Source organism: Heliconius melpomene, chromosome 21, assembly GCF_056956725.1.
Source record: "Heliconius melpomene rosina isolate 202511_hmr_F chromosome 21, ASM5695672v1, whole genome shotgun sequence".
Taxonomy (NCBI): Eukaryota; Metazoa; Arthropoda; class Insecta; order Lepidoptera; family Nymphalidae; genus Heliconius; species Heliconius melpomene.
In genome coordinates, this window is record NC_140409.1 from 9676059 (window position 1) to 9691539 (window position 15481).

General features: G+C 31.1%; 1 protein-coding gene across 14 annotated transcripts; it reads left to right on the forward strand.

The window, feature by feature from the left end:
• Positions 1-176: 176 nt before the first annotated feature.
• RalGPS (Ral GEF with PH domain and SH3 binding motif) lies at positions 177-15365 on the forward strand. Of its 14 annotated transcripts, none has more exons than XM_085206781.1 (13): positions 177-316; positions 665-797; positions 1188-1321; positions 1690-1966; positions 2102-2265; positions 3134-3276; positions 5924-6137; positions 6388-6597; positions 8795-8848; positions 12265-12399; positions 13575-13742; positions 13999-14139; positions 14310-15365. In XM_085206781.1, the coding sequence occupies exons 2-13, from the start codon at positions 747-749 to the stop codon at positions 14410-14412; spliced, it is 1794 nt and encodes a 597-aa protein (XP_085062907.1). In that variant the 5' UTR covers positions 177-316; positions 665-746; the 3' UTR covers positions 14413-15365. The 14 variants fall into 14 exon arrangements, with proteins under 14 accessions (XP_085062907.1, XP_085062919.1, XP_085062912.1 ...); XM_085206786.1 differs by having other exon boundaries at positions 187-279; XM_085206780.1 differs by having other exon boundaries at positions 192-279; positions 587-797.
• Positions 15366-15481: the final 116 nt, after the last annotated feature.

A 15481-nucleotide genomic window follows, 5' to 3' on the forward strand; every position in this document is an offset into this window, starting at 1 on the left:
CGATGTAACTATCGATCGTAATACTACATACGACAATAATCGATAATATCGATAGTATTGTACCCTTTTGAACTATCGATAGTTTCGATACTATCTATTTAATCGATACTGTCGATTATATTATCGATAGTCTTTCTATCGGGCAGCTATCGATAGAATACAGATAGCCTATCGATAGTCCACTATCGATCGGCAACACTACTTCTTAGTATATAATAGTGTATAGTATGAGTAAATGTGTTCTGTGCAGTATATAATATATATGTTCCTTGCTCTTCAGTATGTGAACGTTAAATAGTAAAACTATAAATTATACGTAAATATAAGTTTATTACAATTGTGCATTTATAAATTATTGATTTTGTCTATAAGTGCTAAATATAGTTATTGCAATCTAAATTGGTGTTAAAGTTCATTACTAATTTAATTATTTAAAAAACATTTCATGACATGTATGATTTTTAAATAATTGCAATGTATATTATTCAACGACCATGTATTTAATAATAGTTATTGGATATTAATTTTTGCGATATTGTCGTAAGATAAAATAATTACTTATTATTTTATATTCCCTATTCCTTAGTTAACTTATCGTTATATTTCCGTATTGCCAGTAATATTGTACATATTTTTATTATTTTATTTTGAACAATTATTTAAGTGCCACAATGAGTCTAAAGTAGAAGTGAACCGAGATATTAAAAGTTTTTATAAAATAAGTATGTACCATAATTACCTCCGAAATGCCGCGGGATATTTTAAGCGACAGCTTAGCAGTTCTTGGGATTGTAGAGGTAAACGAATCTTTTTTTCTACAACAAATCTTATTTATTTCAATTTGGTGATTTTAGATGTTTGTGTTTCTCTCAAATCAAACCTAAATAGAATTAAAAGAAAATTTTAAAATATATGACATTAGGTTGCAAAATAGAAAACTGTATTTTGTATAGAGAAATATATATTTTAGCTTTTGCTTTTTATTTAATAACGGGATACTAGAAACTTACTTTAAATCTAGTATATGTTCCTTGCTTTAAACATAATGTATTAACCTAAGCATTTGTGTAGGTGATATGTTAGTTTTGACTTAAATATCATATTATTTTAAACAAAACATTACATTGCTTTAATTTCAAGCAACTTAAAACCTGAAGTTTTCATTCGTCATATTATATTTATTTTAGCATGAAGATGAAGAAAATTGGCCATTAGAAAATAAGACATCATTTAAACACAATAACAAAAAAAATCCCAGAACTTCATCAAACAATGAACAAAGTTATTCAAAGAATGATTGTGCATGCTATTATAATTATGCGTAAGTACATGGTTTTTGTATTTTATTTTTATAGTAAACATGTACTACTTCATGGCACAAAACTCCAAACTCCCAGTAGATAACAAATTACTCATCTACTAAAAGACATTTAAGTCTTTGGAATTCAATTATGAGGATGTGACTATATCTTCAAATAAATTTACTGGTACACATAAAAGCCACAAAATAAGAAATAGAACAGAGCTTTAGCTATACTATTTCTAAATATAAGTTGTTAATAGTTAAATTTGTAATAGTAATAGTATGTGAAACTTTAACTTATTTATAAGTTAGTGAACATAACAATATTACATAGATTTTAAATCATAATTGATCCATATTTTTTATATAATATTAAAATATTATAGACTAGGTGATAACACTGCAAATCGTCAAAATGATCCCATTTATCAATACAAGACAAGTAGTCTGCCAGCAGCTGCGTCTATGAACCAGCCTTGGGACAATATGGTGTGTTCGGCAATGCAAATAGCTCCAGAAGATATTGCAAATCAACTATCTCTTCTTGACCTGCCATGTTTTAAATCAATTCAACCGGAAGAACTGACCTCTTGTGGATGGATGAAAGCAAATAAATTGATCGAAGCACCAAACGTTGTAGCATTCACCAAACGATTTAATAGGGTAATTGCAATATAATATATTACTTAGTCCAGGGTATTATTTCTCTGTGCCTACCATGCTTATTACTAAATATGGCAAGAATGTACAAAAAGTAATAAATTGAAGCCTGCTTAATCTAACCAATTAACTTTTTAGGTGAGTTTCTGGACGGTACAAGAAATACTTAATGGACAATCCCCCAAAGGCAGGGCTGAATTATTAGCCCACTTTATAAAAGTAGCGAAAAAATTATATGACCTAAATAATCTTCATTCCCTTTTTGCTATCATCTCTGCTCTGCATAGCGCTAGTATATATAGGTAAGAGGAATTTGAACTAAATAATTTATTTCTTTGTGGCCCAATGGCCGTGGCATGTGACTTAATGCAATGGTTGTGGGTCAATTCCCACTGGATGAAATGTTTTTTTAAATTTTTCAGTTCCTTGCTTTGGTAATAAGGCAAAGCGCGGCGTTGAGTTCTGCCACTCGATAAGCAATGCCTAAAAATTCAGCAGAAAGTGGGGAACAGAGTGTCTTAACACTAGGCTTTGTCTGCCTACCCTGCTGTATGAGGCATACAGTATTGAAATGAATTTATATTTTCTTTTAAAGTTAATTAAAAGCATGTTATTAAAACTAAAAGTACTTTTAAATCACTCTTTTAATTAAATGTTTATGTTAATTGGGTCTTTCCCCATTAAAAATGAGATTAAACAGTTGTATGTTAAAAGTTATGAGCTGGCTTCGAATGCTAAATATAGACTAAGGGTCATTTCTGGCGCTTAGTGCCGTCGAGGCCGACACGGTCAGCGCTATTTAGTTCAATAACATATGATTGTTAGTCTCTTTGACTGAGACCTCTTATATTAGGACCAGTTGCATCAGCTATTAAACATAAAATCCTGTTATTTTCCGTTGGCGCAGAAAAATTGAGAAATCGTCCTTTTGTGGTGCCCATACACTTCCTACATCTATTTATACTAAATCAAAATTATTCAAATTCAGTTTTCTATATTGTGTTATATATATTATTTAAAATCTGAGGTCGTAGTGGCGCACGGCACGATTGTGTGTTCGTTTCCTACTTGGGGGAATACATTATTTTTATTTCGCTCGCTCTCTTAACAAGACAAGACGAAGATAAAATAAAAAAATAAAATGTAAACTGATATAAGTGCATATTTCAGATTGACTAAAACTTGGGGTTGCTTATCCAAGAAAGACAAACAGCAGTTCGACAAGCTAGCAGAGTTGTTCGGGGAAAAAGATAATTGGACAGCCCTTCGTGAATACATGCGGTCGATTGCCCTCCCGTGCATACCTCACTTAGGTATTTTTTTAAATTTGAGTTTCTTTCAGCTCCACGCTGTATGGAATGGTGAGAGTAGTGTGAGATAGAAGGAATGAAGGTAACTTGATTCCCCCGAATGCAAGTCGAACCCGAAACCGCTGTGTTACAGACAGAGGCGGTGTTGCTACACCACGAAGGCCTTTGAATTATATTTAAAAGTTATTATATTAGTTAGATTATTATATTAGTTAAGTTATTATATTAAAAAGTTTAGATGTTTTAATGACGTTTAAAATAAATAATAAATTTAGATAATAATTAATAGTTATGTGTATTACCCTACTGGCTTTTCAACAAATATTATTTTTTGATAATTTGGTATGTTAAATATATTTCGCTCGTTAATTGTCGATGTCTAAAACAATAAATAAATACAGTTCAATTATCAGTGACGGAAGTGATAAACGTAGTAGTTGTTATTGTAATCGTGTCGGTTTGTTCACACAAAGCATTTATTAATAATAGTCCCCCTTATCAGATTCCTTTGCTTACGCATGTCCGTTTAAAATGCAAGAGCAAAAATTGTGTTCGTAAAACTTATAAAATGCTTAGATCTTTTATAGGTTATAAGAATACCTTTCTTATCTGTCTATATTAAGATTTGTTTATTTAAGTAATTTATATATGGTGTGTGTGTGTGTGTGTGTGTGTGGAATGTATGATTAATAAGGAAATGCTTAATGTTGAGGACAGGCGCAGTTGTGGGTTGGATTCCCACTCATGGAATTGAAATATTTAATTTTTAATTTGATCGCTTTGATAATAGCGTGGCGTTGAGATCCACCACTCAACACCTAATTCCTCAATAATTCGGCGGGATACGGGAACGGAGTGTCATACCACTAGGTCCCCGGGTTACCTCTGTCAACTTTGCTATATAACGTGAAGCTAAAAAATAAATAAAGAAATGCTTTAACGCTTAAACAATTAGGAAAGCATTCGTAATTAAGTAGCGTACAATACAATATATATTCATCATCAAAGTAATTAAAAAATCATGAATAAGGAAACTTATTACCTACATCTTAACCTATAGGTAATTTGATTTTAAATTGAAAAAATATATTTCTTACTGCTTATACGTATGTGTATCTAATAATTTAAAACTTTATATCGTCACTTGAACCGTCTCGCCTTCTGATTAGCTAAAAAATGTGCACAGGTTTTGAAATCTGATCAGTTCTTCTCTATATGTATAAAAGGACTTGTCCCCACTGACTGAGGTAAGACGCACGCACAGCCGTAACCGCTGATGATAGAAACGTGGAATTTGGACAGATGTTTACTTTCGTAATCTGGACATCCACTAAGAAGGGATTTTGAAAAATTTTAACCCTAAAGGGGTGAAATAGGGGTTGAAAGTTAGTATGGAAAAAAAATTAAAGAGTTCTACTGAGTATTAAGTACTAGAGTTCTTTCCATAAGGATGCAAATAAGGGGTTGAAAATTTGCATGGACAAATTCTTAAGTCGCCACCGATTTTTATAAAATTTGAAATTTAGACTTTTAAAAATATTTAATTGAACATGTGTTTCATGGTTTTCTAGAATCCACCCCCTAAGGGTGCAAATAAGGGGTTGGAAGTTTGTTTGGAAAAATCTTTAAAACGCCACCGATTTTTATAAAATTTGAAATTTAGACTGTTAAAAATATTTCATTGAACACATGTTCCATGGTTTATTAGAATTCACCCCTAAATACGTATGCGAAGCTGCGCGCGTCCGCTAGTACAATATAATAGCTATATATAGTTAAGTAAATTTCTGTGTGTAAAACAAAAACTCAACGCCGCGCTATCTACCAGAACGGGGGAATAAAAATTATAAAATAAAACCATTATTTGTGGCCAGTTGTAGCATAAGAGCATGGGCGTGAGACGTAGACTATAGAAGTGACAAGTTAGGGGTTCGATTCCCCCTAGAGGAAATGAAATATATAATAACTAGTGGACCCGAACGCGGCTACGCCCGCTTGAACTATACGAAGAAATAAATATATTTATGAAATTATTTTCAGTTGTAAATAGAGAGATGCGTTAAGCAAGCTCATTTTGGGTGATGTTTTCTAACAACAAACTTTGCAAATCGTTGCTTAGCAACGGCGGTTGTTATAAACATGGCGGAATAATTGCATGTCAAATTAATAAGTATTTTAATATATTGGTATATATCGAAAATATTACAAATATGAGAAAAAAAGTATCCTATGTTCATCCCGAGACCCTCAAGTATCTCTATATGAGTATTTTATCACAATAGAATTAGCGGTTTGGCCCTGATTGCGTAAAAGACAGACAGACAGACAGACAGAGTTACTTTCGAATTTATAATATAGGTATATATAATAATATTTTCGTCGTCGGGGCGAAAGCGGTGCATTGAATTCCGCCACTATACACGCAACGACTTCGAATGTCCACTCCAAGTAAAAGATTCGATGGAAAGTAGAGAGCGAAATATCTTAGCACTAGATTTTCTCTGCCTACACTGTTACATGCGGGATACAGCGTGAAGCTGACAAAATCAAGTAAAATCATCCCTCCCGAATCGGTGGGATCCACGAATCCAGTCAAACGGTATCTCAATGAGGCACGACGGCTTCTAAATCATACATAATATAATTCCAGGTTTATTCTTAACGGATCTTGTGTATATAAACATAGCCAACCCCGCCCCCGGGTCGCCGCATCGTGTCGCCAAAATGGCGGTTGTATTGAAAGCACTGGAATGCTATCAACAATCCGAATACGATATAGCACCGCTTCCCCACGTCGCTAATTATCTGAATAGCGTCAGGTACATAGAGGAGCTACAGAAGTTTCTGGAGGACGATCAATATAAGTAAGTATACCAGGTCTGACAAACTGGAAAACATTTAAAGGAATAGTATGACAAAGTAACACTAGATATTTAGCTATTCGCCTTACATTGGATTCTTTGTAATGCAGGAAATATTATTTTTTAGTATAAAAAGGTGTTTTCTTTAATAATGATATTTATGTATATTCTGTGTTTCGTATTACCTACTGCGAGAAAAAAATGCGAGGTAGTGACGTAATTCTTGAAATAGCGATCAATATAAAATTTCCAGATTGTCCCAGAAGCTAGAACCTCAATCGCCAGTAGGAAGTTGTGGTGGTTCCAAAGAATCTGTGAAAGAAATGCAAATACAAGGAGCTTCCACACCATTCTCTTTGTCACCTTCTCATAGACTTGGATCTGGATCTTTAAGACTACAAGCCTCCCATACTCAGACAAAGTTCATACCTACACACAGGAAATGCAGGTCGCTTGGATCTAAGTAAGTTTCTTTTATAATATATCTTTATAATGGTGATATTTTTGTTAACTAATTAATAATTGTGAAGGTAACATTTTGTTATTGAAATTCGTGTATCTTATATTGCAAACAAATTTTTATATTTTTTAAAAAAGAAATAATTTCTTTAGAAATAATAATATAAGTAATTAAATATGGTATAATTTTTTTTCTTTTTTATATGAAGAAAGAAAAAAGTTATACCATATATTGGACATGTCGACAAAAGAGTCCTATGTGAGATTTTTTAATATATATTTGGACGCTGCAAGTATAATTAGCTAAAGCTGTTTTTACTGGCATTTACAATTTAATAACATAAAATTTACAATGTCGTATGAAATAATTGAAAATATTCTTCCTACTTTAAATGCTCTCATTTGTTTCAATCATAGATCAATATGTGGGATTATCAGTTAATTTTGTACTAGATTTTTTAAAATCTAGTAAATGAATAAACTTAAGATGCTTGATGAGTTCATAGTATTTTTTTTCCATATTGCTAAAAACCTGTCATTAAATTTTTATTTAGGGTAAAAATTCTGTCTATCATTGGGAAGAAAGATAAATGACACAATTTGCTACGTAAACTTAACTCAACTTAATCGCTAGCGGGGTAGTCAGAGGGAACGAAGCGTCAAACGCTACGTAAGCGTGAGTTAGTATGTTTATATTCAGCTTACCAAAAAATAACATAACAAGCACATAAGATTCTTAAAAAGAGAATTATAATCTGTGTTATAATTTATAAGAAATTTTAGCGTTGCCAGATATCTCAATTTTTACCACAATATTGAATGTCCCGATACGTACATTCATAGTCTCACTTTTCATAAATATTCCATGCAATGTGAGATTTTTTTATAATTACTTTGATTTTTTAATTTCCCTAGTATCTAAAGCTAACTATTTATACAGCTTAAAAGCAACAGTTCTTGTGTAGTGTGACGTCTTTCTATCAAAAAACATTTTATATTGCTATACATTGCCAACTATATAAAAACTATTGATTATGTATAATTTTTGTATGTCCTGCTTTCGATGAAAGAATCCCACTTTTTTACTTAAAACGTTAAAGAATCCTTCGGTCTCCCCTAAATTAAATTTGGCAACGATGGATTTTACTCAGTATTTTATAATAGATGTATCTCTTAAATGTTTGAAACTTTCAACAAATATGGTTGTTTACCTACATACCAAATTTGTTTAGATGTTTGCTGACTTCAAGGCCCTCGTTCTAGTTTGGACTGATATCGCATACTGCTCATGACAAAAGTTATTCACACTATTCTGTTTTTTATTTTTATTTTGAAATATACTAGTGAAAAGTCGTATAATTATTATTATTTGTATGTTATGTATTTGGCTTAATTTAATTTAAAGTAAAAAATCTTACATGAATAAGTTGCTTGATTCAATTTTAAAAATGAATATCGACACTTGTGTATTTTAATTTAGTTTATTAATAACTTTTGTCGTCGGCGGTACATGAATGTATTCGGTCATTGGTATTAGTTATCTTGGTGTACAGTAGACTACTTTGAATTTAACAGACATTTCTTTGTCTTTTACAATTTAGTTTGTGATTATAATAATTGATGTTATTCAAATCTACTTGATATTTCAAAATTCTAAATTAGTAATCTCTGAATTAGAAGATGAACTAAAATTGAGAAACCTACTTAAACACCATTCATATAAATAGTTAAATAAATACATTTTTATCTGTACAAGTAGTCAACTGTATTTTATGCTTTTACGATTACATTTCATTTCTATTCCTATCGAATATGTAATGGTGTTAGTGAAGGGTGTAAAGACTTGCCCCTCCATTATTCTTGTAAACGCGTCGCATGAATTCCGTCTTTCAGTGGTCATGGGACCGAGACATAATCATGATAACGCGTTATACGGGGTGATGTTAAATATAATATGACTAACAGCACATAGTGAACTATATGTATATTAATATCTTAAAATGCTTATACAGTATGTGTGTTTTCGAGCAATATATTAAATACTAATGTCGCCCTCTTAAATTTTCCTTTCACATTAACATTATACGTTCCTTTATAATTGAAAAATAAGTTAATTTGATGAAAGATTTTTAATAGGGTAACATTAATTTCACGTGAATCGTACACATATCTGGATATTTTCACATGCAATCGAAATATAGGTTTCGAAGCGCGAGCTTACCAAGAAATTTTCACAAGGTCAATTTTGGTGTGGGGTGAGTGTATTGAAAATCATAACGGCGAAATGGATAACGGCTTGCATTTTGTGTAATGTAGATAATATATTATATATATATATATTTAAGTAAATGCATGCTTAAAGCGTGTCACGATATGAGGAAGGTACCTTAGTAATTTGATATGTAATTATATATGTATAGATCGTACGACGTTGCATGTTGTTACCTACAACGCACTATACAGCTAACAAAAGGGCCGGTGGCGTGTGCCTATCTGTAATTGAAATTTGAAATATGTCGTAACAGTTAGTTATTCTAAATATTAATTATAGTCTTTTCATATGGGAAAGTAGTCTCGACACAAAATATATACACAAAAAGAACAAAGTTTCTCACATTTTTATTTCTGTTTTTTTAATTTTTATTTAATGTGTTTACCATTTATGTATCTAGCAGTTCTTATATTGTATTGTCTGAAAGCTTGATTCTATGGTTAAAAATAGTTGAAGATTTTAATTTAAAATGTCTAAAAATAGCGAAATCCAAAGATTCTGTTAAACAGTTATTCTGATATTGAAATGTAAAATTTAAAAAAATGTTTTAATTTATAAGTTTAAAATGCGTATGAAGTTTGAGAATACGGTGCTCTTTGAGTGTTTTTACATGTGTAAAAACACTAAAAGATTTAAAATAAAATAAATCAGTTTCACGGTGTATCACGCACACAGCAGCGTAGGCAGATGGAACCTAGTGTTAAGACATTCTGTTCCCCACTTTCCGCCGAATTCTAGAGGCATTGCGTGTTGAGAGGCGAAAGTTACAGTTTGCCTCGACACCAGAGCGAAGAAATGGAAATTTAAATTTAAATAAATATTTTATTTCTCGAGTGGGATCGAACCCACAACCAATTGGTTTACAGTCACATTTTGTGCCCCTGTGCCACGACTGGCCTCTGTAAATTTTTAATAAATAATTATTAAAAATTGAGAAAATAATTTAAGGTATTAATGATATTTGATTTTTAATAAGGCTGAAAGCCCTTGTTCCTTTATATTTTTATGTATATTCAAAGTAATATTATTTTTAACATGTGTAATTAACCTTATACAGTTCTCCATTCAGCGCTCCTTTGACGGGATGGGAACAGAATATAGGGTAAAATATTTCCAACCCATACCTAAAGAAATTAATCAAGATGCCTCAACAGTTTAGACATAGATTATATCATACATTTTTTCATTTCACGATATTTATCCATACCTGTATTTCGTGCGATGCAGTTACGCATAGATGCCAATAACGTAAACACTTACTACTACAAAAATATTTCTAAAGATTAAACAACTTTGAGCCTTATCGCCATTACCTACGACACGATTTCGGCATGACACGTGTGCGGCGGTGTCCCTTTGATAGGTTTATGTGTGCGTGCGTCGTCCTTACAAATAGCGTTTTATTTTACAATGATAATTTTATTATTTATTTTGTTTGAAAAAACCTTTTTTTATTTGGGATTTTTTTTAAGGCTTTTATAAAGTAGTAAATACTGTGGTTTCGTTTGAACTGGTGTTAACAAAAACACTCTATACAATTAGTATCTAAAAATATAAACATTCGAAACTACCGGCTCTTTTGGAATCATTAAAAATATACCGCGTAGTTATAGAAAATTAAACATAAAATGGAAAAATAATTTTATTTCTTATTATCTGTGCTTCTCTTAGCGCAAAAATAATTGGTTATTTATATATATAGTTTAAAGAATTTAGAAACAATCGTTTGGCTTTTTCAAAATTTTATTATTTTGCTTTAGCATTCAAAATGTATTAAATAGACAGATATTTACACTAGGCACGTATTTTAGAAATAATATTTACATTGTAATTAAATGGCAACGATAATCAAAAAACAATCGTTAATATGTACGAAGTTCATTTGAGAAAGTGCTTTGGTAGGCCGAGAATATTTTACTAAGACACTTTTATAAGGAAGAATGATTATGTCTTGTGAGAAGGACCATTACCATGTTCTTCGCTTGCTTTCCGTCTTTCACTTACTAATCTGTTTAATTCCTTGAATTACTTCATTGTTGAAATAAATGTTGACTGTTGGATGGTTCATTAAACTATTTGATTTTTCGTAGCTGTTTGCGCAAGGCCATATTTAGTACATATTTATATGTATGGGAGATCTCAAATTCGTGTACTAATTTTTATTCTGTTGCGTTTAATAATACGATAAACGTTTTATAAGCCTTGTCGTACAGGCTAAAGGACAGTTCGTGGGGCTTAAACTGAGCTTTGCATTTGTGTAAGTAATGTAATAAAGTCAGAAGAATATTTTGAAAAATATCATTTATCATTAAAATTTCAGTAAAATAAAAAAAAAAAAGTAAATTCTTCTATTCCTCATAATTTTCACTGTCGGCTGATGTGTCGTTTGTGTCAATAAATAATCGTTCGGTTATATCAACAAGTACAGTGTTGTGTCCAGGGCTTTTCTTACTGCCTGGTCACATAAATATTTTTGCATTTTTGTACAGTAATTGTGAAAACTTTATCTTTCACTTTACATAAATTAAACGCAAAAATAATATATTAAGGATTAATCATGTGACGCCGTTACCATTACAAGAAGTGTAGGCTTTGACAACCAGTGTCAAAAAGCAATTATACGTAAAAGCTGTACAAACTCTATATGTGAACACTCACACAAACACGAAGCTCAGCTTAGAGCTCGCGGACTGTACGTTCACTTGAAGCTTAGCTCTTTAGTTGCTTTATGTGTGTGAATGTTTCACGGCTTACTAATAATTTGCATGTTCGTGTTGATTTGTTCACCCGCACTCAACGTTGGACCCTGACCTGTGACCACGTGGTTACAAGACGAGGACCAGGCATGTTGTCCTATCACCATTATTTACATGTTTTTTGTCATTTTGCAGTGTTATTTACATTATTTAGTTTAAGTTTTATTTGATTCTCTATTTAGTTTGTATGTCAGCTTTGATTTCTTGCTAAAATATAGTCTATTATATTATAATGTTGATTTATAATGTTAATTATTAATATTAGTTTACTTGTTAGTGGTATTACATGTTTTCGAAAGTGCGGTTTCGATTACCGCAATTCTAATTATTCTTGATGCTTTTGATAAAATATTTCAGTATTTGTCTTTGAGATATATGAGAGAAAGAAAATCAGCACAAAGCTATTTCATTAATCATAATTCATTTTCACGTGTACTTGTAACAATTCGAGGCAAAATAATATATAACGAATGATAAATTAATGAGAAAGCTCCTTAGTAAAAATAAATAATTTATTTGTTCTGCTGTAAAATAATTGTAGGTATGAAAGTTACATTTATAAAATATAACATATTATTTCTTATTATTTAATGTCAATATATTGAACTGAAGAAAAATAAAAGATATTATATTGCATTTATAGTATATTCGGTAAGAGCCATAGTGAAGACAAAGATGAAAAAACTCCTGCTGGGTCGGTGAATTTGCTGGACGACACGTTACTAGAGTCCCCTAGCTCGGTGTCTGGTACTAAAATATCACAAACCTTACCTTATAGGTAATAATTTACATTAATATTACATATTTAATACTTTAAATAAAAGTTTACAATAACTTTTTAAAATTTAACTGAAAATAGAGTCTGCTCTACACTTCCACGAGTATTAACTAAATTAATTATGCCATTCATTCTTCATAATTTCACCTTGTACATAAATTGCTGTGTTTTATTGGCATTTATTGCTGTTTTAATTTTTTTAAGTTTATTATATTTTGTCATTCATTACTGTATTTACAACAACCAAAATAATCAACAGTTACGTTTATAAACCCTATTAATGTAATATCTAATATTAAACCGTTTTGTTTCCATTAAAGCCTATCTAACACAACGATTTATGTAACTGAAGTGAATTTTTTAAAATATTATCTGAGATAAAGACAAAGTTTTATTAACGTAGTAGACTATTCAGTCATTATCGCGGTTTTCATTATAACTTTAAATATATGATGTTTTGTATATTTCTCCAGTAAGGTAATATAAATGATTTTTTTCAGCTTTACACTGTATCCCCTACAGAGCAGGGTAGAAAGAGGTAACCTGGTAGAGTGAGTGTTGAGTCACTCCATTTCCTTTGCCTTTTAACAGAGCGAGGAAATTAAAATATTGAATATTTCATTTCTTCGGCTGGGAATCCAACCAACACGCTTGTGCCTGTGCCACGACTGGCCTCACATATACTCACATATCATAAATGATATAATTAATATAAAAATATATTATTCATTAAGTATGTTCAAAGTGTACTAAATACAAGCCAACAATTACATTGTTCTGCAATGAAACATTTAGACATTTTGAAATTGTATTTTCATTTAACTTACAGAACATGGAAGAGAGCTGGATGTTCAGTTATACATATTTATTGGTTAACCTCTTTGTGTTTATAATTTTTATGTATACAGATAAATCGCCGTCATGGCGTTACCTTCTATGAGATTTTTTTAATATCTCGACTAGACTAATCTATAAATTTTAAGTACATTTTGGTAAATTATTTATTTCTAAAATACTTAAAATTACTTAAGTAAAAAAGAAAATGGAGTAATTTGTAACTATATTCTGGTCCATTTGCTGCACCAAAATCAAGATGCATTATGAGTGAAATGAAAAAAAGTTAGGTTAAAAAGTTATAATTTGAACTTATTGATAATATGTTATTTATTTTTTAGCGATGTGCTCTCAGTCATAGACCCGGTCGAGTGCGACTTCCAAAGCTACGTTAGACGAAAAACAATACTAAAGGATGGCAGAAAGATATCGTTGTCGTCGTGGCAGCGATATTGGTTGCAAATATCAAGCAATATATTAATTTTTTATGCTTCCAAAACGTTCAAAGGGTGAGTTGTTTGTAATATTCGCGTACTTGTATTCAGTGGCGTAGCGAGAGAGGGGGGGGGGGGGACGGTCTTAATAAGTGTTTACACCACCGTCTAATATCTAGGTTATAGTCCAGTAATATATTATACCTATTCAAAACTAAGAAGAATTATTACGAAAACCTAGTATATTTCATATTCCAAATTTTAGATAGTTAATTTAAATATAAAATATGTTTAATTCGTATATAAAAAACCATAAATATTATTGTTTCAGTACTAGTCGAAGTGACTTCAGCCGTCAGCGCTGCAAGGTGCTGCCGCTGCACGACGGGTGGCGCGCGGTCAGCGTGGACAGCGAGGCGCGAGACGTGTTCCAACTTGTTGACCATCATGCTAGTACTGTTTATAAGTTTAAGTGAGTTTTATGGTTTTGTATTTTACTGTTTGATTTCGCAAAAATAAATGAATTATAGGTCAAAATTTTATTCGAGATATTGTTATATAATTTATAATAATAATACAAGAGAATTCAACAATTTTTATATTTTCCACATTAAATTTACGAAGAATTTACGTCTATTTCAGGACTGGCAGCGACTCAACAGCCAAACAATGGGTGGCGACGATAAATGACGTCACAAATAAAATGGTAAAACCGCTTCCTGCCAATCTCATGTCTTTCGAATAATCATCGAATATATAAATGAAATGAATGTACGTATCGAGTGATCTGATTTAAATTTACTTATACAATGTGTCGACGTGATATATTTAAGTTTAACGCGGTGTGGAAAAGCCACCAATGTCGATTTTATCTATTTCATTTTAATCTTTTAAAATATGTCTTATGAAACAATAAGAAGGTCACGAAATTTAAAAGTTTTTTAAATAACTATTGTCTTCTTTATTATATTATAATGTTATAGACATTTCATTCTCGGTATGAATGAGAATGTTTTGAATTTGAGTGGCGCTTTTTGGTGCACGGCAGACTTTTGGCCCTTATATTTATATAATCGGGTGTCCTAGGCTATGATCCTGTGTTCTCGTAAAGTACTCAACAATATTTTAGATATAAGGAGTTGGTGAACAAAAATGGATTTCTTTTTCCTTATCAAAACTTCAGTTTTTTTTAACAAAAATTGCTGACTTTTATTGCTTTTGCTGTTTTCATTTTAATGTGGAATGCATTCATCATTGTTGATCGACTCCTGCTGTTATGACAAGTGATCTGATATCCTATAGTGTAAATATTTAAGTCATATTATTATTGGTTCCGCAGCACTTGCTTACAAAATATTTATATATACATATGTTCTAATAGTATTTCACAGTTAATGAATGTTCAAGTTATATCTATTCAAAATCATAAATTTATTGGTATAAATTCTTGCCACTGTTACGCCTAGAGACAGTTGTCTTGTATCCTATATAAACTCACAGGTAGCTTGTTATATTTTTGAACAAACTAATATTATATTAAAAAAATGCTCCAGTCCACCGACAGAATAACAATATTTTATCCTGATATTGATTGTGTTACAAAGAAATGTGTATAAGTTTTTTTTATCTTAAGGACATTTTGTTTTTTTTTTATTGTATTCTTCAAATTATACTCAATAAAATATATTTTAAACAATAGGATAGCGTGCTTTTCATTAAAATTACATAACATTTATTCATAAAATATTTTATAAAATCAAGGAAAAAGCCTGCGGCAGAAAGTGGAATGGAGTCTTATCACTAGATTTGTGGGA